The sequence below is a fragment of the Durio zibethinus genome, chromosome 11 (assembly GCF_047325235.1).
Source record: "Durio zibethinus cultivar Kanyao isolate XHJ-2024 chromosome 11, ASM4732523v1, whole genome shotgun sequence".
In the NCBI taxonomy this organism is placed as follows: domain Eukaryota; kingdom Viridiplantae; phylum Streptophyta; class Magnoliopsida; order Malvales; family Malvaceae; genus Durio; species Durio zibethinus.
Window position 1 is genome coordinate 8877870 of NC_143172.1, and position 27825 is coordinate 8905694.

The following is a 27825-nucleotide window of genomic DNA, read 5'->3' on the forward strand; positions in this document are numbered from 1 at the left end:
AAATTCCATTTTAAAAATTAGATCCATGAAAATTCTTCAATAATTTAGAAGAATTCATGAATTTATTTTGAAAGATTTTTATTTGAAAAGATTTATTATTATTATTTATTGAAAAGGTTTTTTTTTTAGCTTCTTCTATTCTACCCGAAAGAAAAGATTTTTTAATTTATTTTTTTATTATTTAATATTAAAAAATATGAAAACCAGCAAAGTTATAAAACTAAAAAAAATAATAAGAAAAAACCAAAATAAAATAAAATATGGAAACTATGTGATTCGGGTTGGTTGAAACGAGTCGGCACGCGGATCCTGACTCAGGTTCATGCGGATTTTAAGTCACCCAAAACGACGTCGTGTAAAGGCACTATATAAGTCAAATTCGGTGTCTTTCTGCTCAAAAGCATTTTTCCCTCTCTCTCTAATCGATTTCTCTCTACCTTCTCTCTAAAACCCAACCAAGAACACCAAAAACTTCAATCGAAAACTGGGTAACCTATCGGTTTTTGAAAAAGTCATCAAAAAGTTCAACCAGATACTAAAAAATCTATCGATTTTTGGAAAAGTCATCAGAATCCCATAGGAAAATTCAACCTTACCAAAAAAATTCCATTGAAAAATTCAAATATTCTTTCCAAACCCAAAAAAATCCAAAAATCCTCAAACTTTCCCAGAAAGCTCTAAATCTTCCCTAAAACCTCTGAAACCATAAACCTAACTCCAAAAGCCTAAATTCACACCCGAAACTGCAAATCAAACCCTAAATCTCAATACCAGAATTCCAAAACTTCTACTACCAAAATTTTTCCAAACCCTTTTTCTCTTAAAATTTTTGTATGTCCTCTTCCTCTGTAAAGTTAGTTCAATTTATAGGCAGCTTTAGAAACGATTTTAAAAAATGGATAGAATTAATCATAGGCTTGAATCATGGGATTAAATTCTATCTAAACGTGATTTTAGGTCCTCGAATTTCAATCAATCACATTGATATGATTCTGTATTAATTTTGATCAAATTGACGAGATTCTGATTCTAAATTTTTTTGTTCACGTGCGGATTGGAGCCAAAAGGAAAGAAGGAAAGAAAAACAAAAAATAATAATAATATACCATAATATTATATTATAATATATACTATAATAATAACAAAATTACTGATAATAAAAGAAATAAAACCAATTGGGCCTTGACACAAATAGGTGTCTACAGTATTTTAAAGAAACGTAATTTTGACTAATAAGACTCCATTTGTTTGGTGGAAAATTACTTTCAAAAAAGATTTTCGCATTTTTAGATATTTGTTTGGCACAAAATTGACTGATCAACGGAAAATAACTTACTGATTAATGAAAAATAAGATCATTTTCTTGGAAATTATCTTACGAATTTGAAAAAGAAAAGATATTTTCAGGAAAAGAGTTATCTATAAGTAAAACTATTTATCAATACTTTTGAGCATAATTTTACTTATAAATAATTTTATATTAATAAATAATACTATAATATATTAATAAATAAATAAATGATATTTTATGAAAAAATGATATATTAACAATATTATTAATTTAATTATTAAATATTATAATAATTTATTAATAAAAAATATTATAATATATTAATAAATAATACAAAGAATAATAAATAGTTTTATTTTAACTATTTTTTATATTAACAAAATATTTTATATTAAATATTATTATTAAAATATTATTATTTTTAATATTAATAATTTTAATAATAAATAATTTCAATATATTTTAATAATCAATATTTTTTAATATTTTAATTGTTATATTAATATTATTTGAAAAAAAATAGATTTTTCAAAAAATAATTAAATAGCGAAAAATATTTTTTATTAACTCATTCAAACAATAGAAATTTCTTTCAATTAAAAAATGTAAATATTTTTCAAAAATTATTTTCTGAAAATCATTTTTCGTGAAACAAGCAGAGCCTAAAAATAATAATTTATCTTACTCTTAATCTTACATATAACAAACATGGTGCAGCTTAAAAATCATCCTATTATATTATTAATTTTTGTATATACCAAACTTAAGATAAAATGATATCATCAGATGTTATCCTATGTATAATCTTATATTATCCTATTATATATTATCTTATTTTATCCTATCATAATTTTATACACAAAACACAATCGATATATATTAGTTTATTGAAACCAACTCTTCAAGAAAATAAAATGAGCTTTTCTTTAAGAAAATAAAAAGTAATGACTAGTGATTTTTAATTGGCTAAAATACTAAAAAAATCCTTAATACTTTTTCAAAGTTTTCAAATTAGTTATTATCCTTTTATTGTACCTTATTAAGACCTTAAAGTAATATTTTTGTCGAATTAAATCCTTAAAGTACTATTTTTTTTAATTAAGCCTTTAAAATACTATTTTTAATTAAACTCTTATTTTTGTAATAGATTTTAGTTTGTTTAAAATGCAAAATAATTTTTTGATTTGAAGTTGTCAAAATTTAAACCCTAATAACTTGAACTAAAAGTTCAATATTTAGCCAACAAATCATATGATTATTGGCAAATGGAAAATAAGGATTTAATTAAATAAAATTAATACTTTAACCTATTTTTGGATTGAAGTTAATAAAAGAAAGGAAAGAAAAGGAAAATAAAAGGCTTTTAAAGAAAAGGAAATGATAGTTAATTCTCTTATTCGGATAGTTAAAACGAGTGAAAGAAAGGAAATGAAAGGATTGATCATAACCCTTATTTGGTTAAGTTGAGAAAAAGAAAGGAAATGAGATATTATATTATATTGCTCTAATTATACCCTTTTAAAATAAAATATTTTTCTATCATGTGATTAATCTTGATATTAACTATTTTAAAATTTTTTGAAAATTAATAAATATAATTTCAATTGAAGAGAATATTATTAATAATTAATTCTTAAAAAATGCATATTTAGAATTAATTTTATACTAAAATTTTTTTTCAAAATTAATCCATAAATGAGAAAATTAAAACTTAAATATTTATTATTAAGATAAAGCTAGCCATAAATTTGTTAGTATTTTCCTATCGTTGTACATGCTTTGTTTTATATAGATATAAATATATATATATATATATATATTATTTGTAAAGTGATAACAAAATGAAAAAAAATTAAGATGTAAGTGTAAATTAAAAAATATATATAGAATTCGAAGTTATTGACTAGAAAATAATTGAGGAATGAGTTGTAAAAGATTTAAAGGTAACATCAATAGTTAACATCAATGGTTAAACTTGAATATTATAATTGTATTCTTGAAAAATAATAAAATATAATAAAGACATAAAAATCATTTTATATTTAAAAAATTTTAATAATTTCCTTTACTTCTTGTTTACCCTAATTTGAGGTAATTAAATATTAGAACTTTTGAGAAAAATGGAGGGCTCAATTTCCTTTCCTTTCCTTTATTAAAATGTAAATGATAAATCAAAGAAAAGGTTTTTATTTTTTATTTCCCTTGCTTTCCCTCACCCTCCCTCTATTCATACATTCCCTTAAGGACTTAATTAGATACAATATCTAGATAAAAGACATTTGAAAATTTTGAAATATATGAGAGCTTTTTAATATTTTAATCTTTCTATATGAATGACTTTTGTTTATAACTTCTAGACATATTAAAAACCTCATGTTTATATGAAAAACAAACTACTAATGATTATCTATTTATAAATTATTGTATTCTTAATTTCAATAACAAATTCAAATACTTAAAAAAGAACACATGGAAGAAAAAGAAGCCCCTAATGTTGGGCCGCCAAGAGAGCCTAATAGCCTATATGGGAAAAACCTTCTTTAGCCCATTTAAGTAGCAGAGGGCAGCCAATTGAACCCAACCATCAAAGACGATATTGGGTTAGGTCAAAGTCAAGATGGGCTATTTTATTCTGAGCCCCATTTTATAAGTGTCTTTTTATTTTTTCTTGACCCGTTACTCTAGACCATTTGTTGTTCGATTCTTCTTTCTTCTCTCATAAAGGAGAAAAACACATTGTTTCTCTCATGAAGAAAAAGAGACAGACCTACATAATGGTAACGGCATGCCATTTTAAGCCATTAAATGACGCTTTGTTTTTTGAGATGCTATTTAATTTCAACCCTTGTTTCTTAGATTTGGATGAATGATGGCATAAATTAAAGGAGAAACTTGGTTACGCTGCTGAAACTATCAAAACCATATCCTTGATCGTATACCCGTCAGTTGAAGGTTGCAAAAAGCAGCGCCTTGCTTGCATCTCTAACTGCTATAGGAAGTTGAAGGTTGTTTTCGTATTCCTGTAAACGTTACGAATGCGTTCGAATCAATTACTATAATTTACAAGCCAGGCTGGCCATGAATACGTTCAAATCAATTAGATCTAGACTCCCATAATTAGCACATGGTTTCGCTGGATTCAATATAAATCACAATAATAATGTTTCATTTGAATGATTGATGAAAGAGATTCGTTTTGCATTGTCAAGTGATTTTGAAATTGAACCTTGAGCGATGAGAATGCCTTTTATTGATAAGTAAAACTTAGGTAGTTCAAGATTTATGATGAAAATATTTCATATGCAATTATTGTTTTTAATTAAATAATTATGACTGAAAATTGTTGAAAATTGTAGGAGTTTATCAAATTGTAATGTGTTGCACTGTTGCTTATATATATTTATGTAAGTGTTGAATTTTAATAATTTTTTTTAGGGTTAACTTCATAAAGATACCATGTGATTAAAACTGAAATAAAAGTACTCTCTGAGGTTTAAAATGTGACACTTAATTACACTATAATTCGTTATATTATTTTTTTTTACCCAAATCTATTATTTTTTTCATTTCTTTTTAATTTTTTTCTTTTTTTTTCATCTGAATTCATATTCTCTCTCTAAAATCAAACAAATTCTCTCTCTAAACTCAAATGAATCCACAAACAGCAACCTTTAAATCACCAGAACTTTTACACTACACCACTATTACAAGTTCACAAATTTAACTGAATTTATACTCTTTCTCTAAATGTTCATACTTTATCTCTAAAAACTCATTATTCTCTCTAAAAATTCATACTATCTACTTTAACCACCTACAACCATTAACCAATTGTTCAGCGTCACCACCAATTCGGCCTAAATTACATAGAAATCAACAATAGATATCTCTACCAAGCCTCCACATCGAACACCTAATCACCGCCATCGTCTATCCAAAACACAGACCAAATTTTCAAACCCCACCCAACCATGAAATCCATATTCATCTAGTAACCAAAGCCTAAAACTGCCTAGTAACCAAAGTAAACATATTCTGTTTAGGCAAACAATTTCATAGGCAAACACAATCAGAAATTTAAAAAGCAATTCGACTGAAAACTAAGAAGATCAAACTGTCTTTAAAAGTTGCTTTCAGGTGGACACTAGAATTGGTGGATGATTGAGGTGACAATTGGTGGTGGCTGACAGCGGTTACGATGATTGAGGTATACCGAGTTCTGAAAAGGCATTGAATGAGTTAAGATGAAATCTAATGGTGATGTGAATTTGTAATGGTGGTGGTAGTGTAAAGATTTTAGTGGTTTGAAAGTTGTTGTATATGGATTGGTTTGAGTTTAGAGAGAGAATTGATTTGGTTTTAAAGAGAGAGTATAAATTTAGATGAAAAAAGAGGAAAAAAATAAAAAAAAAGTAACGATTTTTGGTAAAAAAATAATAAAACAAATTATAGGATAGTTAAGTGTCGCATTATAAACCTTAGAGGGCATTTTTATTTTAGTCTTAACCACATGGTATATTTATGAAGTTAACCATTTTATTATATAAGGCTTTTTCTTAGTTAAAAGTCAAAAGATCCATGGCCTTGATTTTTAAAACCAAATGGGGTTGGACCCCATGTTTTTAACAATATCCTCCTTCAACCTCATTAAAAGTAGATTCATCACCATAACAGTCTCATTTTAAACTTACATTGGCCAAAGAATCAATTATGGTTAAGTTACTATAGAACTTAAGTTTTTCCTTATGAAGTGAAGTCAACATATCTGTTGTATTTTTATCAGTATAGACTTTCTTCAACTGTATCTGTTGCTCTTCAATCACCAAATGTAGCTAATGATATCTAACATCAATGTGCTTTGTTATAGTATAGTAAATGATATTCTCACTCAAATCTAAAGCACTCTGACTATTACAAAACACCACATACTCTTTTTGATTCAATATTAATTCAAGAAGAAAACATTTCATCTAAAACATTTCTTACCTTACTTCGATTGCTACAATATATTTAGCCTCTATAATTGATAAGACAACACACTTCTACAATTTAGATTGCCAAAACATAGCTCCCCCTGCAAAAGTGAACAAATACCCTAAAATAGATTTTTTACCATCAAGATCACCTACTATGTTAGCATCAGTAAACCCTTCTAGAATTAGTTACATAATTTCATATTTCAAGCACATTTTTAAAGTACCCTTTAAATATCTGAAATTTTGTTTTATTGCTTTCTAGTGAGTTTTATTTGGATTAGAAAGAAATTTACTTATTACACCAATTGTGTAAGCAATGTTAGGTCATGTGCAAACTATAAGATACATCAGAGAACTAATTGTAAAAAAATAATAAGTATTAGACATAGTTAGTTGCTCTCATTTAGTTATCAGACAAGATTTCTTACTCAAATGGAAATGATTGACAAGTGGAGTGCTAAGTGATTTAGCATGCTATATGTTGAATTTACTAAGCACATGTTCAACATACTTTTCTTATGATAACTACAGCTTTCCAATTTTTTTATCTCAAAAAATAAGTAAATCGAGAATTTGCTATGCTAGACCTAAATCTTTCATGTCAAAAGACTTAGATAATTGTTCTTTCAACTTGTGAATCATATCAATATCTTGTCTCATAATCAACATATCATCAGTATATAATAAAAGAATAATGAAGTTACTATCAAAATATTTTTTGACATATACACAAGGATCTACTGCCATTTTTTTATAAATGTGGCTCACCATAAAAGAATCAAACTTTTTGTAGTACTATCGTAAAGCTTATTTCAAGCCATATAAGTTTTTTTTTAGTTTGCAAACTAAGTGCTCTTTCCTTTTAACTTTAAAACCTTCTGGCTAATTCATATAAATAAAATATGAATTTGGATTTCTGGTTAATGGCCAATGCTTTCTAGTATATCTCTTTGATTGAGACTCTACACTACCTAATGCTGAAGGTAACTTTTCCTACTTAATTCTTTTTAGTGGAGAGGATTGCTCACCTTACTCAACATTCTAAGGTAGAAAGACTGTTTTCCCTATTTAAAACTAATAGCATTTGGCTTATAATTAATTATGGTTGGCTCATTCATATTCCACCATATGTGGCTTTTATTGGTGAAATTTTTGTTGATGTTAAAACATTGTACTCAATAGTAACTTATGTAATCTTCTTATTCTTCTCAAAGTCTACTATGATGTCTTTTTTATGAAAAATCACATCTCTATTTTTTACTATCTTTTTTTTCATTAGATCTCATACCTTGTAGCTAAATTTCTCATCATCATATCCGATAAACACACACTATGTACCTACTGTCAAGTTTTAACTTCTGTTCCTTTAGCATATACATGAATGCTTTACACCTGAAAATCTTAAAAGTGAGAGTATGGAGTATCTTTTCCTATCCACACTCTTTCTGGAACGTTAAAGCCAAAGAAATTGATAGTGATTTGTTAAGCAACTAACAAGTTGTGTTAATTGCTTCACCCTATAATGATTTTGATAATTTTGTCATCTTTAGCATACATCTAACTTTTTTCATAATGGTGCGATTTATTTTTTCAGCTACACCATTATGCTATGATATTCTAAGTTCTATCATCTCATGCCTGATCTCATGTTTTGAACAATATTCTTCAAGGTCTTTAGATGTGTATTATCTACGATTATTAACTCGAATACACTTTAAAAGCAACCTTGTTATCCTTTTTACTATGGCATGAAATTTCTGAAAATACTATAATACCTAATTTTTGTTTTTCAACATATACACTCAAGTTTTACATAAAACATCATCAATAAAAGTAACAAAGTACTTACTATCACCTAATAACTTAACCTTAATTGGACCACATATATTGGAATAAATCAATTCTAATTTACTTTTTTTTCTCTAAGAACACTTATGAAAAGAAAATGTGTTGCTTACCATGTAAATAATGATCATATGAATCAAAAAATATTGTAGACACCTTATTTAGTCTGAGGTCTAAACTAGTTGAGTTCGAACTTGATTCAAGCCCCATTTGTTGAATTTTGGTTTTGTTATATTTTTATTTTTTATCTATGTATATATATATAATTCTTTTAAATTTTATTTTATTTTATTTATTTATTACTTTGTATTGTTGTTATTATTATTATTATTATTTATTGTTGTCTATTCTATTTATCTTGTGGTTCAAATATTTATCTGATTATTTTGAAGAAAAAAAATGGAAAAGGTTATTTAAATGTTGATTCTTATCAAATTTGGGATCAATATCTCCTTTTATTTAAAACAAATCTAAATTGAGTTGGAATTTTGTTAATCTTCTAGCATAAATAGACCCGTACAAAACAACAACAAATTAGAAGGAGAGACATAGAAATCACAGAGAGAAATCATTAGAAAACACCCTCATCCCACTACCATCTCTACCAAAACACCACATCCAATTTGGATAAAAGTCGTGAAGGCTTTTTGCTAGTAGGTACTATTGGCTTTTGCTTGGAAAGCTTGCACAAAGTCATTTGCAATTACGATGGATGGGACACTTGCTGACCTTATTAACATACTAATGCTTTATTTATCATGTTGAAGGGTACTCTTTACTCATTTATGTGTGTATTTATTTATTTATTTCTTTGTTTGTTTTATTTATTTATTTACTTATTTTACTATTTTTTTAATGCATGTTTTGATTATTTAATTAACAAAAAGTAAAGATTTAATAACAATAATTAATATTTATTTTTAAATTACAAAAAAATATAAATAAACTTTGAAATTTTGAAAATAAATTAACAATTATCCTATGATGACATCTTGAAAATTTCAAATGATAAATTTTTTAAGAAATCTCTAATTGAGGAATTTTTCTAAATTTAACCAAAATGGTAGAATAATTTAGATGAATTTTTAATAAAAATAATTGTATTTTTTTCCAACTAAAAAAGTAAAAAATATAATTTGTAAATTTGTGTGAAAATATATGGCAATTATTCATGGATGAAATCTAAAAAAAAATTACAAATCACTGAACTTCTAAGAGATTTCTAAGTAAATACTTTTTTTTCCCTAAATTTAACCAAAATGGTGAAAGAATTTAGATGAGACTTAAAAAAAAATTATCATATTATTTTCTTCTTAAAGATTAAGAAACAAATAACAAATAACAAGAGTTTAATTTCTAAGAAAGATATTTCTAAATTTAATCTAAATGGTGAAAAATTTAGAAATGAAACTTATAAAATAAAAAATAAATTATGAGGAAGAAATTCTTAATAATCGTAAATAGATGATTATTTAATAGATTTTTAGGTGAGAAAATATTTCTAATTGTGGCCTAAATGGTGAAAAAATAATATATATTTTCAATAAAACAAAAATTTAACAACAAAAAAGTAAATGATTAAGTTTTTCTAATGACAGAGCCTCTTTAAGAAAATAAATAGGATTTTTAAATACTCTTGAGATGAGAAAGTATTTTTAAAAATTTTACTAGATTGATAGAGAAATCTTAGAAATTATTTTTAATATTTAAACATTAAAATAAAAGACCATTAGAACCAAGATGATTGTTAAGATAATTTAAAATTGAATGGTACTATCTTAAGATGGGATTGTGAAGGTGCTGTAACATTTTCTATACATAATCAAACTCTTAAACTTAGTTCTGAAATGCAGACTAGAACTTATTCTTTTAGGGATCTTTAGTCAAGCTTGCGATATCCTTAAGAGAGCCAATCACACCTTAGCAAAAAATATTAGTGGCGACTCATCTTGTTATGTCTAACAATAAGTTTACGAATCTATATATTATGATAGTTTGATGACTCCATTGAAGACTCTGAGAGTCAGGCCATTGATTAATTTTAAATTACCTTGATTTTTTGTTTGCTTGGTCTTAAATTATTAATTGTTTTTGTTTTCATTTTTTCTATTATTTTTTATTCTTTGACTTGGCTTGTGAAAATTACGAATAATTATATGTGTTCCTTCACACACATTATCACGTGTATGTGCATCATACGAGTTCTATACCAGGGCTCTGTCATCCTTAGAAAAGAGTAAAGTACCTACGCTCTTGTAAAATGATAATCTCCACAATGGCTAGTGATATACTTCCACTTAATTGAATCATTTTCGTTTGTAGCTTATGATGGGTAAGGATTAGAGCATCTTACTAGTCTATGATGGACAATGATATGAGAACAATTTGGAAATCTTTAGATTTAACTCAAATCACATGTAGTAAAATATAAGAAGCCAACTTTAGGTTAGAGCCATATTTGCTCATCGTTAGAATATAACCCTAATTAGGATAAATGAATAGACCTTTTGAGCTTCATTCATATCAATTTCATGATGAATTTTATTTGATCCTTATTTATTGTTAAGTTGTTGTATGTTATATATTGTAATCCAGCATCAACATATGGATTTATCCATGCATCATAATGTGACAAACATCAATACATGCATTTATACATTATTGTGTATACATTCATGTGTTTATGTATAATAGATTGTTGTGTCAAGTATTTAATGCATTTATTCATGTATGCATATAGAATTTTTAAAAAAGTTAGGTTAAGTTTGAAAGCTTTTTCGCATACATACTTAGTAACATGAGTATGTTAATTATGGTACTTAAGATTTAAGGATAGCTTGACTGTCCAAAAACTCTGTCCAAACAACCCACCATTAATACAACACTAAAGCTCGAACTAGGCAAATGGAATAGAAAAATACAAATCATCTAGAAAAAATAGAGAAAGCCCAATAAAAACTCGAAAAAAGAGTTGAGTAAAATTTTAAAAGCCCTAAACAAGTTGAACAAAAAGAAGGTCATAGAAGAAAATACCAGCCCATAAGACCATCCATCACAATATGTTTGTGATCTTCTTTATCCTCCTAGTTATAGCCCATATCAGGCCTAATCTACCCAAGGCATTCCTCCACAGCAATTCTCATGCCTGACAGGCTATACTTATCCTCGAATGCCTTATGTATTAACTTAAAGGTATTTTCAAAGTTAAATCAATCCAGTCTTTAAGGAAAATGGAGTAGAATCAGTACAAGTCCTCAACGTGGATGATCCGAAAGAGAAAGAGAAACTGAAATCGAAGGTAGTTGAAACTTTAAAAGGCTCAAAAGCTGAACAAAAGATAAACTTGTTGGATGAAAGATTACGAGTAGTTGAAGGGATAAATTTTTATGGCTTAATAGATGTAGCCAGTTTATGCTTAGTTCCAAATGTAATAATCTTGTCGAAATTTAAGGTCTCGGAGTTTGAAAAGTACAATGATACAAAATATTTGATAGCTCATGTCACTATATACTATCGAAAAATAATTGCTTACACAAAAGATGAAAAACTGTTAATACATATATTCTAAAGCAGCCTTATTGGTTTTGTTGCTAGATGGTACATTCAATTAAATAGAACTCGTATTACTTCATGAAAAAAACTAGCAAAAGCATTCATTATCCAATATCGACACATTATAAATTTGGTTTTAGATCATTTCGCTTTACAGAGCATGAAAAAAAATATCACAGAATCTTTTAAAAAATATGCTTAAAAGTAAAGAGATATGACTGCTCAAATTCAACCATATTTTATTGAGAAAAAAATCACTATCTTGTTTGTCAATCCCTTGAAAAGCTTTATATTACGAAAAAATGATAAAAAATATCATCAAAAACTTTATTAACATGATAATTTCGCATTAGATTATTGAAAATATTATTAAATTTTAAATTATTGGTTGACAGCAATGACGACATGTTTTGACACGTATGAAAAGAGGCGAGTGGCCAATTTTCACCGAATGCAAAGCAACCGAAGCAGAGTTTATTCAAAATTTTTACATAGAAAATTATTTTCAATTTTCGCGGTAAAACATTAACACTTCGCTAGTTCTAACTGCAACTTGTCCCAGTCAAAACACTTTAATACTCTCCATAGGTTACTTAACATATCATACTCGCTGTCTTGGAAAGGACATGTTCCTAATCTCCTACGTGGCCTATCTTGTGAAGCGATTATCAGAAGTTGAGATGGTAACTTCATATTTCACCCAACTAGATTTTCTACCATAAAAGCGGAAGTAATAGTTGCACACAGAAAAGGTTGCCTTTCTGGATTTCTTCTTGTCCCGACAAACTACAAAGAGGATTGCTGTCTTTGGATTCTTCAAAATTAGAGTTTTTGAGAAACATTTTTAGGACAAAAGAGAGAAAAAAAAATGGAGAGATTGCCTGCTGATATTTGTCTTAAGATATTCTGTTTGTTGGATCATCAGAACCTTGCAACTGCTACACAAGGTTAGCACAGCGACTCCTACAATTTATTTATTTATTTATTTTTTGGGATGTTCTTTTCTTTTGATGTATTTCTGTTGAACTAGCAAATTCTAGATGAGATCTTTGCTCAATTTCTGGAATTTGTGTTGTATTGTACCCCTTTTTCTTTTTTTATTTCAGTTTTCTTCTTTCAGTTCCCTGTGGAATTATTGCTTTGATGGCGTCAGTTGTTGATTTTCTTTATTTGTTTTTCATTCTAAATTTCATTTTTAGACGTATTACTATTTATTTCGATGGTAAATGGAAGTGGGTTTCTTGAATTTTACTGTTCATTCAATTTATTTCCTGAATTCTGGATCAACCGACGAGATTTCCGGTTTATTGTTCTTAAATCAGCTCCGAATTTATTGTCAATTTAAAGATGATATATTAATTGCAATATGGGGTTGTAAAGTTAGCAGGAAATGGAAGGTGTTGGCCTCGGACAACATGCTATGGTCTAACCTATTCAGAGAGAGGTGGGGAATTGATCAAGCTGCATTCTATGCCCCTACTCCTACAGATTCAAAATCATGGAAACAAGTGTACGAGACACAAGACAGATGTGATCGAGTTGGATTGTAATTTATATAAGCTTTAATTATTTATTTAATTTATTTTTTGTCATATTTGTATGATGTTGAAGATGATAATGTGAGAATTGTTGATGTTTTTTGTGTTTGTAGAGGGCTGAAGATAATCAGAGAAGGTGGTGACTACTTTCTCGTACATCAAGGTCAAATCCAACGTTATTTGGGTTCAAGGAGGAAAAGGAAAGGGGTGAAAGACTGTGCTTTGAGGGTGATGGAAGAAACTTCCAACGTGGAGGGGGAACACCGTCGAGGGATTCTTGACAAAATCCTTTTTTTCTTAGGCGACTTGGAAGTTGCTTCCGCCGATGCCAAACGTGGTAGGGTGCTATGAACATCCTAAGGTCAAATGTTTCAACTTCAAATTTCTTTTTTGTATATGCATGCGTTAAGAAAGAAAGAATAGTACGGAAAATAATGTTATTTCTGTGCTTATAGCTATGGTAATGGAGCCCCAATTTTTTTTTTTTTTAGTTTTAACTATTAAGCAGATGCTTCTGTCCAAAACAGAAATTAAAGACATAAATAAAAGGTAACCATTTTCACCTAGTCAGACATAACAATTAAATTCTAAGTCTCGACGTATCATTTATTGGAGATAAACAAAAAAAAAAAAAAGAAAAAAAAAAGGAACAATCTCTCACTGCAGAGACATTGTTAAGGGTGACAGATCCCAAATGATGCTTCATCAATTAGTTGTTGCAATTTCATTGAACAAAAAACTTATTTGAGCAAACTATAAAACAAATTATAGACCAGTTTAGAAAAGAATAATATCAGACTTAAACAGATGGATATTTGCATTCCTACTTAAAAAGGAAAAAAAAAAAAAAAAGACAAACAACGGTGCTGGTCTACTGACAGCCCAAAACAATCATGAAAATCAAGTGACCTGTATAACCCACATCTTCTTTACTGGGCAGACCACTATTTTCTTATACATTGGAATCTCTACTATAAAATCAAAATACAACCCTCCATCGAGTAGGAACTGCAACAGCAGAAGAAATGAATTACGTTGTTGTTTTCAACATGCCAAGAGTCCCTGCTGCCGTCCAACATCACTCAATCATTTAGTGGCTCCGCCTCAGGTTCCCTTTCCTTAATTGCTGTCCAATTTTCCATCTCTGAAAGAAAAACCACTAAAAAGTTGAGAAAAGAGTAACCTGATATGCATAGAAAGCAGCATGAAAAATAATTTTGTACATACTTGGCTTGTCTGAAATTGCCATCAGCCGTCTTTGCAAGAAAGATGCCACGAAGAGGAAAATTGAGCACATACCAAACATAACAGTGATGGGAAATGCATCAACCTTCAGAGGCAAAAGCAATACAGCTAGTTAGTAACAGAGTTAAAGCCAAAAGGATCCACCAGCATAGATATATCTGTCTATGGCATATGATCAAATGCAGCTATTATAGCAAAGCCTAAAACATACATTGTACAGCACGATGCAGACAAAGATATTGAGAGGAACGCGGAAAAAGTTCATAATAGTGCTCCTAGCCTCCTCGGGGATGTATTGGGATCTCATTTTCATAATGGATGGCCAAAATATCCCTACACAAGCCTCAAAAGTACAGAATCCAAGAAGCTGAAGACAACCTGCGAATGAGATGCTTCCACCTTTCACTTTAGAAGGTGCTACCAAGAACTGTTGCAAATTCATCCAATTAGGAATCACTTAAAAGATAATCAACACACAGAGAGAGAGAGAGAGAGAGATGTCAGAAAATACATTGGTTATAATGGGAAGCAGGAGAGAGGCAGAGGAAATCACAAAAACAATCTGCATGTAGCTTTCTACCCTAGGTGATGAGCGAGCCATCAATCGAGATGCAAGGGAGCTTCCCAACATTGATGCCAACATGAATGTGGCAAAAATAAAACCATGAGGGATCTCCTCGTCATTGGGGCTCAAAGCAGGAGTCCAAAGGAACACAAAGGTGTACATTGAACCTTCAAACAGAGACTGGATGGCACCCAGCAAAGCAATTTTTTCATCTGAAGCGTACAGAAGATTAGATGAAGGAGGAAACAAAGAGAAAAGAAAGGAAATAATCAATGCATGATAGAGGAAGAAAGACAACAAGAAACAAGGCATCAAGGGACAGTACTCAGCCTGCAACATGTCAAACTGATTAATGCATTGAGTTTAAAGTGAATATTGAACTCTACCAGAAGCTATTGCTACAGCAGCACCCCTGAACTGGGTAAGCAAGTCCTTATTTTCTGAGGGGTCTCCAAAATTTTCAGTCCATGATGATAAAATAATGGCCATCCCAATGGCAAGAAAGCATGCAGCAGCATCAAAAGGAGCCACAGGTCCAAGGGATAATGAATCAACAAGTAGGTTCCCAAACAACCCAGACAAAATGGCAACGAGACCATTTCCAAGAAATATTGCCTTTGAAAATGTTAGTGACAACCACTGTTGCTCAAAGCCCCTCTGCAATGATTAGAACCAGAAACAGAATTTTCAGAACAAGATTAAATTTAAAGGAGATATCAACATCAATTCCTGCAGACAAAGCTCATAGAAGAATGTGGCAAAGCAGAACTAGATGGTTCATGCCTTACCATCTTTGACAACAATGGTGGAAAATTCAAGAAACAAAGTTAAAATATTCCTATGTATCATGTGTGATATGATAATATCTGAAAATCATTAATTTTTTTCAAAATATGGCAGGGTGGAAAACAACCTGACAGGAAGCAACATACAACATCTAGAATACTAAAAATAAGAGTAAAGGGCAGATAAGCAAACACATCTATAATGTAAATTGTAAGCTTGCCTGATATGCATTAAGAGTAAAGGGCATAGAAGCAATGCCTCACCTTATTATGTTCAGCAACAAGCCATGACTCAAATGCTGAAAACAGAAGAGAGGTGGCAATACCTCCCAAAACACGACCTATCATCAAAACTTTGTATTGAGGAGAATGCTTTGTGATGCAGCTAAGAATGTAAGTTATGCAGTAAGTAACACATGCCCTCCTCCGGCCCCTGAATTAAACACATATAGGTATTTTTGTATTGAGACAAGTTATTTAATCCATAAAGTATGAAAAAAACGAAAGAGAAGCAAAAGTAAAACTTACTGTTTGTCAGCAAGAGATCCAACAATTGTCCCAAACAACATGGAGGATCCAAAACCAGCAATAAAAAGCTGTCCAATCTCCCCTTTTCCAAAGCCATATGTACTATACAGATAGTAAACATATGGTCCCTGCAGCCAGTCTCCAGCTATTGAAACATAAACAACCATTTATCAAAACAGCAAGCTAGATGTATGCCAAATAACCACAATATAAAAAGGTTATCTTTCACAATTACCAGAAAAAAAAATCTACAGATAAGATAATACATCCAAAACGAATTAGATTCAGTAGGTAATTATAGTGGGAATTTTTCATTAGAAAAAAGATCTCCAACCATAACTAGTAATATGTTTATGATTCATTTGAATATGATCGTGAGTTACACCAATCAAGTAACATTGTCATGAAAGACTTGTATCAAGTGCTAGATTAACCACAAATTTTGATACAATAAGTCAAATTATTGACCAGCAGCATTTCAGACTGTTAATCCCAAGGAGACACCTAGAAAGCACCATCCCTCTAGAAACTCATTGAAGAAATTAATGCGACATTGTTTTTCTTTCAGCTAGTTTTACTAGCTGAGGAAAAACATCTTAACTACTAAACTCAGCATGAATTAGGACTTCATCTAAGCTCCAGGAACAATGGGCAGCTTCATCCTTAAAGTTTAGGTTATTTTTTATCCAAACCATCATCAACCAGACATAACCATAAAACCAGGCAATAGCGACCTATCTCCAACCCACAAAAAAACCCGGATCCAATGTCTCAACCACAAAACAGAAAAGGACTGAAAATTCACATATTACTTATTGGAAGTTATTGTCTTATACTCTTACCTTTTCTTTTACAAGCTAAAACAAATGCATGCATCCCGTTTTCCATTTTTCTTTTTTTGATGAGCCCGTTTTCCATTTCCAAATCAAAGAAAAACAGTACTTTTCAAAGTAGCCACTAATAACAAAAGCATTATCCACCAAAAAAAAAAATCACAAAAACACCCTAATCACGCTATAAAAATGAAAATCTAAGAAATGGGTATCTGGATTCACAAAAAGAATCACCAGCATTAGATCAGATCCATGTTTATGTAAAATAAAAGTGAGATCTAAAGGATAGAAATGGAAATCAGATATGGGTAAATAAAAATGAGGAGAATCAATTACCCATCATGAGAGAGTAAACCAAAAGGTAATTGTTCTTGAAGGAATTGAAAGCAGGGGACGTGGTGATTCTATCCTTGCTGGTCTTGCTTAGCTCTAAAGCTGCCACCACCGCTCCCAATGCCCCGAACACCACGAAGTAGAACAGCTCCATTGCTCTTCCTACTATTCACACAAACCCAAATTCTTCTTCTATTTCTAGGGGAGATGCAGAGATTTATATAAAGCTGTGATGCCAAAGCCAATGTGTCCTCTGCACACTGGGATTCTTTTTTAAGTGCTCTAAAAGAGAGACAGATGCAGATATATCATGGCATGCTTTGCTGGAGATTGGGTTTTTATTACCTGCAGAAACCTCTATTTCAGTGCCTTTTTGAAAGTGTGATTTCAATAGTTGTACCTTTGATTTGATCAAGAACACGAGTAAGGTACAATGGGAAATAGCGTGGTGGGTGCGGGAGAAATGGTTGGGATACGTAACAGAAGATGAAAACCAGGAGGACGCGTTTTTTCAAGTGGGTCATTTTTAGGGTTTTTTTTTTTAAGGTTGACACGTGGCGGGATCTGGGTTGTCCGATATGAAGAATACTAAGGCGTAAGTGTCGGTGGTCAGATGGCCATGGCATTGACGACAGTCTTGGATCCTGAAACTGATCAAGTGAAGTGGGACCCTTTAGCCTTATCAAAATGTGTAGAGCCGTTGGATCACCTTGTGAGGCTCACTACTGAAGGAATTTTATTTAATTTCATAATGATAAAACACGGTTGGTGCTACTGCCACCAGATTTTGTACTGCGAAAATTCTCAATCATGATGAAAGAATTTCTAGGTTTTCAAATATTTTCTTTTCCCGTGTACGTGATAAAAATCTGATTGGCTGCTGCGTTGTTATATCCGGCTATTGGCAATCACTGGATCGGTGAAAAATGAAAACGGAATCACCGTCTAGTGTTAGTGTTTTTTAACAAGCGCATTTAAACATGGTTTAGGCTGAAAACCATTTTAACAAGCGCATTTAATCATGGTTTAGGCTGAAATCCACTCTAAATTTGCCATCCGTTATAATATATACGACAATTGAGATTGACAATGGTCGGGCTTTGATAATTATGGGGCATGTGATGGCCAATTAATAATCAACCGAAACTTGACTAGGAAAGGGGGCACTCATTCTTAACCCATTGTTTTGGTAGAAGTCCGTGAACTTAAATTAATCAAATTTACATGCAATTCAAGGGAAAATAGGGAGGCTATCATGAGCTAGGGTCATGGTCGGGTATAGAATATCATGTGCCATATTTGAATAGGGTCATAATTGGATAGAAGTGTCGAAAGGAAGGTAAATCTCATGTACCAATAAAAAGTATTTTTATTTTAAATATTATAATAATTTTTTATAGTATAGTTATAAAAGCTTTTAGGCTCTTTGGAAAGGATAAACAGTTGGTGGATTATTGACTATCTCACTTATTAAAGTATATGTTAGACCATCAATTTAAAATTATTTTTTTACCTTGGTTGTTGATGATGAATTTGATACTCTTTCTGTAATAGTTGTAATTTTCAAAATTATTAATAAAATATTTTTTTCTTTTGAGGGCATCAGGTGTTGAGCTTATATACATCCATTATGCCCTGATATTTGGTTGCCTATTCTCGAGATTACCTTGTGACTTGCTTGTTGCTTGTTTAGATTTTAAATTATCTTGGTTGATTTGTATGGAAGCATTTATCCAAGTGTTGTACAAGCTATTATTTCATTAAAAGAAAGTTTAGTCTGTAACATGTAGTATCAGAGCACAATTGAAAAGTGTTAGTATTAAAACAAAAAAATAGTTACAACAAGTGGTGGATCAGAAGATTGACAAAGGATTGAGGAGCTCAAAACCACGATAACCGCTTTGAAAGCTCATGTGGTAACCCATGATTGATTAAGATAGATTAAGATAGCCCAATAGGAGTTGTCTAAGACTCTAAAATGTTTAGTTGATGAGATAAGAGACTTTATAAGCATTTTTCAAAGAGAGTTTGAAGAGCTCAAGGCTCAATTTAGTGTTTTATAATTGCTTATTGCCAGGTTTGGTTCTAGCTCCACGAAAAAAGGGAAAAGGATCAAGGTGCTTAAATCTCGATATTATAAAGGGGTAAAAGATGCCAAAGAGATTAAGAATTTCTTATTTGATATTAAACAATATTTTCAAGCTGTGCACAGATTTAAAAAAAGATAAGGTTGTCATAGTCGTAATGTATATTGCTATAAATGCCAAGTTATGGTGGTGTTTTAAATTTCTAAATGATGAATGCTCGAACTTAAGCATATCTTAAATAAGAGTTAAAGAATCAATTCTTTATTAAAAATGTAAAGTATGTGGCCCGATGGAAGCTTTGAAAATTAGTGCAAATAGGAATAGTATGAGAGTTTGTAAGGAGCTTCTTTACCCTAATGTTAGATATTAGGAACATGTCTAAAAATGATAAGATGTTCTATTTCCTTGAGGGCTAAAGCTATAGGCTAGGACAGAGCTACAAAGACAAAAGGGAAAAGATGTAGCCAATATCATGACTGTTGTCAAACGTCTTAATGACTATAATGATGGCCAGAATGGATAGACCTTTTAGTGAATAAGCAGATAAAAAGCCTTCTGGTCAAGACATTTCTTAATCAAAGTTAAACAACCTATCGAATTTCAAGCCAAGGCAACCATTAGCTCGTTTCTTGTGTTAAGGGCTGCATCGAGTGGTCGAATACCTATATAAAGGTGCCCTTAATGCTCCAAGAGTCTTTTCTCATGAGTCATCCAAAGTGTTTGAAATTGTTGAGGAAATTGAGGATGAACCAGCAAGGGTGGGTTTAATACAATTCTTTAATTGCACAAATTCTTTCAACCTTACCAAGGAATGGAGATAAAACACAAAAATTGCACAAGCGTACTTAAAGAATGCATTAAAGCGCATGAAGAAATGGATAAATAAATGTCAAAGGGCCTAACAATTCAAAGTTGGTGTCTTAGTGCTTGTCAGACTAGTGTTCAAGCAAACCAAATTCCTAAAAAAAACATGATTATAAGTTGGTACAAAAGTATGAGGGTCTAGTGACAATCTTTTCTAGAGTGAGAAATGTCTCTTACAAAATCAACTATCTAAAATGGATGAAAGTGCATCTAGTGTTTCATGTAAGCAACATAAAGCCTTGCCATGCAAGTCATAATGAACCAACCAAGGCTGCCATCATTATGAAATTGCCATTAGAACATTGAGTTGAAGAGATTCTAGTTGATAAGGTAACTTAGGTGTCTCGAATTCCAATCCATGAGTATCTAGTTAAGTGGGAGGGCTTAGAACTAAAAGAAATCAGTTTGGAGAGAGACCTTGACCTCTAAGCCTTCAAGCAAAAGATTGAAGAATTCCATGCAAGCAAATCGATGGAAATGTGCCAAATTGAATAAAGGAGAATATTATGAGCGAATTTTGTATAGGGCCATGACTAGGCATAAGATGTTATAAGCGACCCTTGTATAGGGTTATGATTGGGTAAAAGTGCTAAGGGGGAAGACAAATCTCATATGCTAGGAAAAAGGGTGCTCATTTCAAACATTTTAATGGTCTTTGATAGTATTGTTATAAAAGCTTTTAAGCTTTTTAAAATAGGTGAGCAATCGATGGATTGTTGAGTTGCCTTATTGGTTAATGTACATGTTAGACCACCTATCTAAAGCTAGCCCTCTGTCTCCGATGATGGTGATGAACTTGATACTTCTCTTAGTAATCGTTGTAACTTTTTCGATATTGACAAAATATTTTTTTCTTTCGAGAGCACTAAAGATCGAGCTGATGTGCACTCATTATGTCCCAATATCTCATTGCCTATTCTCGAGATTAATTTGTGACTTGCTTGTTGCTTGTTAAGATTTCAAGCTATCTTGATTAACTTATGTGAAAACGTTTATACAAATGTCGTATGAACTTTTGCTTGATCGAGAGAAAGCTTAATCTGTGATAGAGGGCATGTGATTTACCAGCACTCATCCTACTTGAACTACTGGATTTCATAGCTCCTAGAAGGGTTTACCACTTTTCGCCAAGTGGAAAACAGGAAGGGAAAGTTAGGGGCAATGGAAGTCCCTCCTAACCATTTGTCAGTGGCCAAGAGCAATCTCCAAAATACAACCGTGATTGAAAGGCTCTTTTATGCTCTGATGCTGAGGTTTCGGGAGATAAATGAAATGTTAACAATAGTTATTGAAGATAATTCCAGCCGGCTTGGAATGAGGATGAGATGAGAGAAATCCAACTAGGACAAACCCCTTAAAACATGAAACACAAACGTAGATTTTGCAAGAGATAATGGCCCACTTCTAAAACAAGCATCCAAACAGCTCGACACAAACACAAAAATGACAAAATTAAAAGCAGTTCAAATAACTCTTATCAATCATCTAACTCTTTTAGCAACTTCTTTTTTTTTTTTTTTGGGCAAAAAAGGGTCCAAAGACAAACGCCTAGTAAATTATTGAATCGTAGATGACAAACGCCATCCACATTCCAAGGGAATGAAAACTGATAATGATTCGTGTCATTGCCATGTAATTCCACAGAGAACAGAGAGTGGCAATTTGTAGACTATAATGTCTAAAGGCGGTAGCAGCCCTAGTGATGACGCATCAAAAGGCAACTATACTCTCCTCAACCGCACATGACTCGTGTACATCATTGCACAAGTTCTGAGTCAAAGCTGCAATCAAACAAAGTATACAAAGCCTAGCACTTCCAAAGAAACAGCCCTGTGTTCCGGTAGTTTTAACCCTAAGCTTCAAGGCTTTACAAGGTTTCCACAAGGCAGTTAATCAATTCTTCTTCTTCACCAGATGGAATGTCAAGTTTACGTGTACGTGATGCTTAATCAGGAATCCTGCAGCCTGTATATTGTAATTTCCTGCTGTTTGAAATACCGACGATCCTCTTCATCGACCAGAACAAGATTCAAGTAGTACTTCACACTGAATTTGTTGTTAATGTTGCGATGTGTTGGTGTCAGTTCATAAGGACTAAGAAACAACCTGATTGGAATTGATTCACCTTCAACACCAAGCACATGATTATAAGCACTATGCTTTAGGAAAATGATATATATATATATATATATATATATATCAGTTACAGTTGAAATATCTTATGCATCAAAACTAAAATTCTTCCCAAAGTAACATCCTTCAGAGAAAAACACAAGTTCAGTCAATTATATATAAGCTAATTGTATCAAATATCTAACACACCAGGTCTTAGAATATGCAAGAAATATGATGTTATGAGCATACCTCTGACTGGAGCACCATCCATCAACTCAAATTTAGCTAGCGTCTCTGTCTCAACATGGGTATTTGCTCCTGATCCTGTTGATTCTCGACGCCTGATCTCAAGATCCATATTCTTAATCTTGATCCTCACAAGAAGAAAATAAATCTTGCCAATAATAACATCTTTCAGATGATACCTGAGCAATTTGGATTCCAATAAGCAAGAACTTCAATGTCTAGTCAAAACCTACGTTATAGAAAGTGGCTAGGAAAATTGCTTCTTATAATAGTTTAAGCTAGCAAGCTTAAATCCCAAACATGCACTGACCTAAGCAATCCTATGTTGTCACGTTTAAGCAAGATCTATAGATGTTCAACTTACTTGCTTTTATTGTACTCAAACTCAATGTGTAGGCAATCTTCAATTCCAACTTCCATCTGCGGATGGGATTGATATTTGTTAAAATTAAATATTATCAACGATTTAGTGGTGGGAAGCTCATTAGAAAATGGCCAAAAGAACAATTTATCGTTCATAAGAATCAGTTGAGTTACCAATGAAAACCACAGTGCAATCACCACATTAGTATTAAGACAATGGCACTCACCTTGATGCTATTGTTGATTGATGGAGGTGGAGAATAATTGCGAACCTGATTCGCAAAAACCAAGCAAAAGATAAGTAGCTACAACCGCAACACTGACAATTGTAAATTGCACTCAATAGTGTACTATATACAATGATAAAGTAAATGTCCTGAAACCATAATGAAAGGCCAAATAGATGATGCTGGCTTTCAGTATTATATCAGGAATAAAGGGGAAAAAGCACTTTTCACGTTAAGGCAGAGCTTAAAGTTCTGCCTCCTGTGGCACAACATTATATATGCTTATTTGCATAATTCTACTACTGCATATGAAAGTGAGGTGCCATAAGGATAGCAAAAGATAAAGATAGGAAGATAAAGAGAGGAGATAGAGAGAAAACAAATATTAAAATGAAAAGAATGAAAGGAAGCGGGTGTAGATGGAAATGCTTACCACAAAGTCCTGGTATTCCACTATGCTTCCACCATAATTACGACTAACTGTCACTTTCAGAATGTACCTGAGAAAAGCAAATAATCAATCTATTGTAACATGAGTTTTCACATTATAGCCTCAAATCACCAACCTCATCCATGGACCAACAAAACAAAATGGCATTTTAGAACCCCACAATTAGCATCTTTTTTTTTTTAAATAATACATATAAAAAACTATTACAACTAGCATCTTTTAATAATACATATCAGAGTAATTTCTAAGCTTTATTAAGGTAAGTAACCAAAAACTATTATCATGATAATCAAACTGATATATAAGCTTCAAGAAAACATAGCACACAAACTTCTAGTGATCACAAAACACCCCACTCAAATCGACCATAAGAAATTTGAACAAAATTTTATCTTCAAAGATTTTAAGCAGTGGGCAGCATACCTGAGCCGCACATTCACACCATTATAAGTTTCATATGGCATTTCAACTGTAGAAAATTCAAATGGATACGTTTTTCTTTCATATATATCCCCAGGAACATCCAATTCACGTACTGCAAATATTAGGAATATAAAAATGGTAAACAATACAAACCAATCAACAATCTACAAGAACTTAGTATAAACAAAAATTTTCATGCACATCTTTTAGCCTCTAAACCAGTGAAAGAAGGATAAGAATAATCATAAACTGCAAAGCACAAATTAAACGCTCAAGTTCTTATCTCTACCCCCATCCAAGTCATATGCAAGTAACGAAAATAAAGAACATCTAAACAATTTCCAGGCAAAGCAAACAAATGTAAAGTCATAAAATAATATACTAACCAAGAGAGGTAAAGTCATAAAAGTTGCCTCTGTCGAAATACATCTCTGGAAAGCAAAAGCAAAGTTAGCGTTGACTTCATTCCAACTAGAAAAAACAAAACTCTAAAATGTTCAACCTTATTCACTAATTCAGCCACCACATCAGAATGATGATATTTAAAACATATACTGACACATTGAACAAGGAGCAAGAGCAAACCTATTTGACCAAGGAGCTCAACTTTCACACCATTATGTTCAATTTTCTTCCCTTGAAGTGGTTCAATGGAAATCTAAAGGTGGAAGAGAATAGAAAAATCTTCAAAAACTTAAAGTTGATAACAAGGCATTCAAAGTTATAACTATAAATTCAAATGATCTGATCCTCAATCTGTTAAAATCAGCTAAAAGTAAATAACTAGATAAATACCTTCCCAGCGATATTTTCTTGACTTTGGAAAAGCGGAACCATAACTGTTTGGCCATTTTCCTTTTTCATTGGGACCTAATCACATAACAATAATCCAGAATCCAGAACCAAGACTCGTGAAAAAAAAAAGAAAAAAGAAAACTAAACAATCACAAAAATGGAAATTTTAATTTTCTTTTTACACGAAACTAAACCTGAGATGATCAAGAGAGATACCTGCTTGCGAGATTTTCCATCGGAAAACGTGATCGAGAAATTACAAGCCGGCTTGAAAGCTCCAATCAGGAAATTCTAATTTAAAAAAATTAAGATGAAACCCGAATTGCATTAAATAAACAGCATTTTAGAGTCTAAATGGAATCTAATCCAAGTGTGAGATCTTACCATGCTGTTACCGTTCAATTCTTGTAAATCACCAGGGAAAATAGCGAAAAACGATGAGATCAAGCGAAAATTGGCAGCTCGAAATTGAGGATCGGAAACCGCAGGGACAAGTGAATAGCCGTAGACGGCAGCGGGAATCGAGATTGGCGAAGAAGGGGAACCAAACCACTTTTGAGTTTTGACAGTTAGGAATCGGGAGCAAAGACTGGCGCGTGTCCAGTAGTACCAATCTCGTCGTCACCGTCACTTGCTTTTCACGAGACGTCACGACAAAAAGTCCAAAACAAAGTGAGGAAGCACTCTGCACCCGCTGGCTCTTCCAAGCTCCGACACTTCGCACTTAGGGGCCTTTATCTTCAAATGACGAAACAGGCTTTTTAAAGGCCTTCACAACTTTAAGTTCATAAAATTTTGGGAAATTATTTTTTTAACCTAAATGGACGTATAATATAATATACACACAATTATTATTCAATGAAGTGTTTGATGAAAATTTTAAACTCCGTAAGCAAAGTTAAAATAATATTATGTGTTTTTTTCTTCATTATATTAATTTGTTTATATTTTTATATATACTTTAATCAATTATGTGACAACTTTTTAATTAATGAAATTCAATTCACCAATACTATATTAAATAATTTTTATATGTTACTAGAAAAATCACCCGGCCATGAAATATAAATTTTTTAATTTTTTTAATTTAATAATAAATTAAAATTTTTTAATTTTTTAGTATTTTGTTGATTTTTTATTTCTAATTTTTGAAAAATATAATTTTTTGAAAAAAAAATCGATCTCTTAATTATGCCAGTCAATTACAATTTTATATGTGTTAGCTTTTATTTTAAATAAGATAGACTATTTTAAAAAATTATATAGATTAAATCCAAACCCAATAATATATACATGGTAATTCAATATATCTGATATAGTATTTATCTATTGTCAATATTGATCAGTTATCAAATTCAAACCTATTTATCAATGAAATCAAAGCCCAACAATATTATCACCCATTCAACTTAATTTAAAAAAAAAAACAATAATTTTAATATAGTAAAAGAGACATTATAATAATTTTTCAATGATAATAAGAGAGTATTTCGTAATTATGATTAGAAGGATATTATAATAATTTTATTCAATTATGATAGGAGGTATATTTCAGTAATTATGATATAAAGGGTATTATAATAATTTTAATTAATTATAGAAAGAAGGGTATTATAGTTAATTTGCACATATGTCATAAGTAATTAGAAGGGTATTATGATCATTTTTAAAGGAATTAATGTTAAAATATAATATGTAATTATGAAACAAATAAAAAAATATTTTTATAATTATGACAAAAGAATTATAGTAATTTTGAATAATTATAACAAGAGTGATAATATAGTAATTTTGATTATTTATAGCATAAGAGGCATTATAGTAATTTACATGATGTAATTAAATAAATATGGAACGATATTTCTATAATTTTTATAAGAAATGACATAAAATATCACGTGTTAAACAAATTATGAAACAATTTAAAAAGTATTACTATAATTTTAGTAAGGGTTTACTTTTAATTATAGTTATAAATACTAAAAAAATACCTACGTGCTGTATATTTTAACAAATTGATCTAAGTAAAAAAAAATGAAAAATAAAAAACAGACAAGAATAACACACAGATTTCTTAATTGGTCTTTATATATATATATATATATATAATTTAATCCAATAAAAAATAAATACTAAAAACAAAAAGATTGAAAAAGAAAACATAAAAAAATTAAAAATGAAAAAAAAATTCATAGTAGTGTCACATCAACACTTTATATTGAGTTTAAAATATTAATTTATTAAATAAAATAAATAATTTTATTAATATAATATATAATTAATAAATAATAAAATATAAATTTTTATATGTACCTTAAAATAACTTAAGATAAAGTACCTTAAATATGTGTCCAACTTGAGCTTGTTTCTCTTTTAAAAATTTAATCCGTCTCAAAGTAAAATATTATAAAAATATGTAAATATTTAAAAAAAAAAAGAAAGAAAGAAAAAGTGAATAAAAATTAATAAAAAGAAAAAAAGAGATTTACAGAAAAAAAATAACTTGACATATGACTTACCATTAGTATCGATGAGACAAAATAAATTTTAAATATAAAAAATTTATTAAATATAAAAATATAAAATAATAAAAAAATGCAGCATTCTTAATATATGATATGGATCTCATAAAAAATACAATTAAAATCTTGAAAAAAAAAGTTTGACCAATCTTATCTTAAAAAATAAAATTTATAAAAATATTAAATAAATATTAAAAAATAGAGGAAAAAAAGAAAGAAAGAGATACCACGTGGCATAAAT

The 27825-nt window shown here is 30.6% G+C and overlaps 3 protein-coding genes across 4 annotated transcripts; 1 reads left to right on the plus strand and 2 right to left on the minus strand.

The window, feature by feature from the left end:
* The first annotated feature begins 12267 nt into the window (after positions 1-12267).
* LOC111290017 (uncharacterized) lies at positions 12268-13768 on the plus strand. 2 transcript variants are annotated; one of them, XM_022881420.2, is made up of 3 exons: positions 12268-12611; positions 13045-13210; positions 13316-13768. In XM_022881420.2, exons 1-3 carry the CDS (start codon positions 12533-12535, stop codon positions 13551-13553), a joined length of 483 nt encoding a protein of 160 aa, XP_022737155.1. In that variant the 5' UTR covers positions 12268-12532; the 3' UTR covers positions 13554-13768. The 2 variants fall into 2 exon arrangements, with proteins under 2 accessions (XP_022737155.1, XP_089624092.1); XM_089767966.1 differs by having other exon boundaries at positions 12399-12611; positions 13045-13174.
* Positions 13769-13942: 174 nt separating this feature from the next.
* On the minus strand, positions 13943-17972 carry LOC111290016 (uncharacterized). The gene is made up of 8 exons (XM_022881419.2): positions 17495-17972; positions 16326-16470; positions 16062-16230; positions 15399-15669; positions 14959-15224; positions 14659-14874; positions 14430-14532; positions 13943-14346 (listed from the first exon to the last, which is right to left on the minus strand). Exons 1-8 carry the CDS (start codon positions 17643-17645, stop codon positions 14285-14287), a joined length of 1383 nt encoding a protein of 460 aa, XP_022737154.1. The 5' UTR covers positions 17646-17972; the 3' UTR covers positions 13943-14284.
* Positions 17973-21886: 3914 nt separating this feature from the next.
* Positions 21887-25843, minus strand: LOC111290554 (vacuolar protein sorting-associated protein 26A). Its single transcript, XM_022881900.2, has 11 exons — positions 25447-25843; positions 25279-25353; positions 25063-25137; positions 24853-24925; positions 24654-24698; positions 24268-24379; positions 23827-23893; positions 23394-23438; positions 23168-23223; positions 22807-22982; positions 21887-22567 (listed from the first exon to the last, which is right to left on the minus strand). Exons 1-11 carry the CDS (start codon positions 25447-25449, stop codon positions 22392-22394), a joined length of 903 nt encoding a protein of 300 aa, XP_022737635.1. The 5' UTR covers positions 25450-25843; the 3' UTR covers positions 21887-22391.
* Between the last annotated feature and the right edge of the window lie 1982 nt (positions 25844-27825).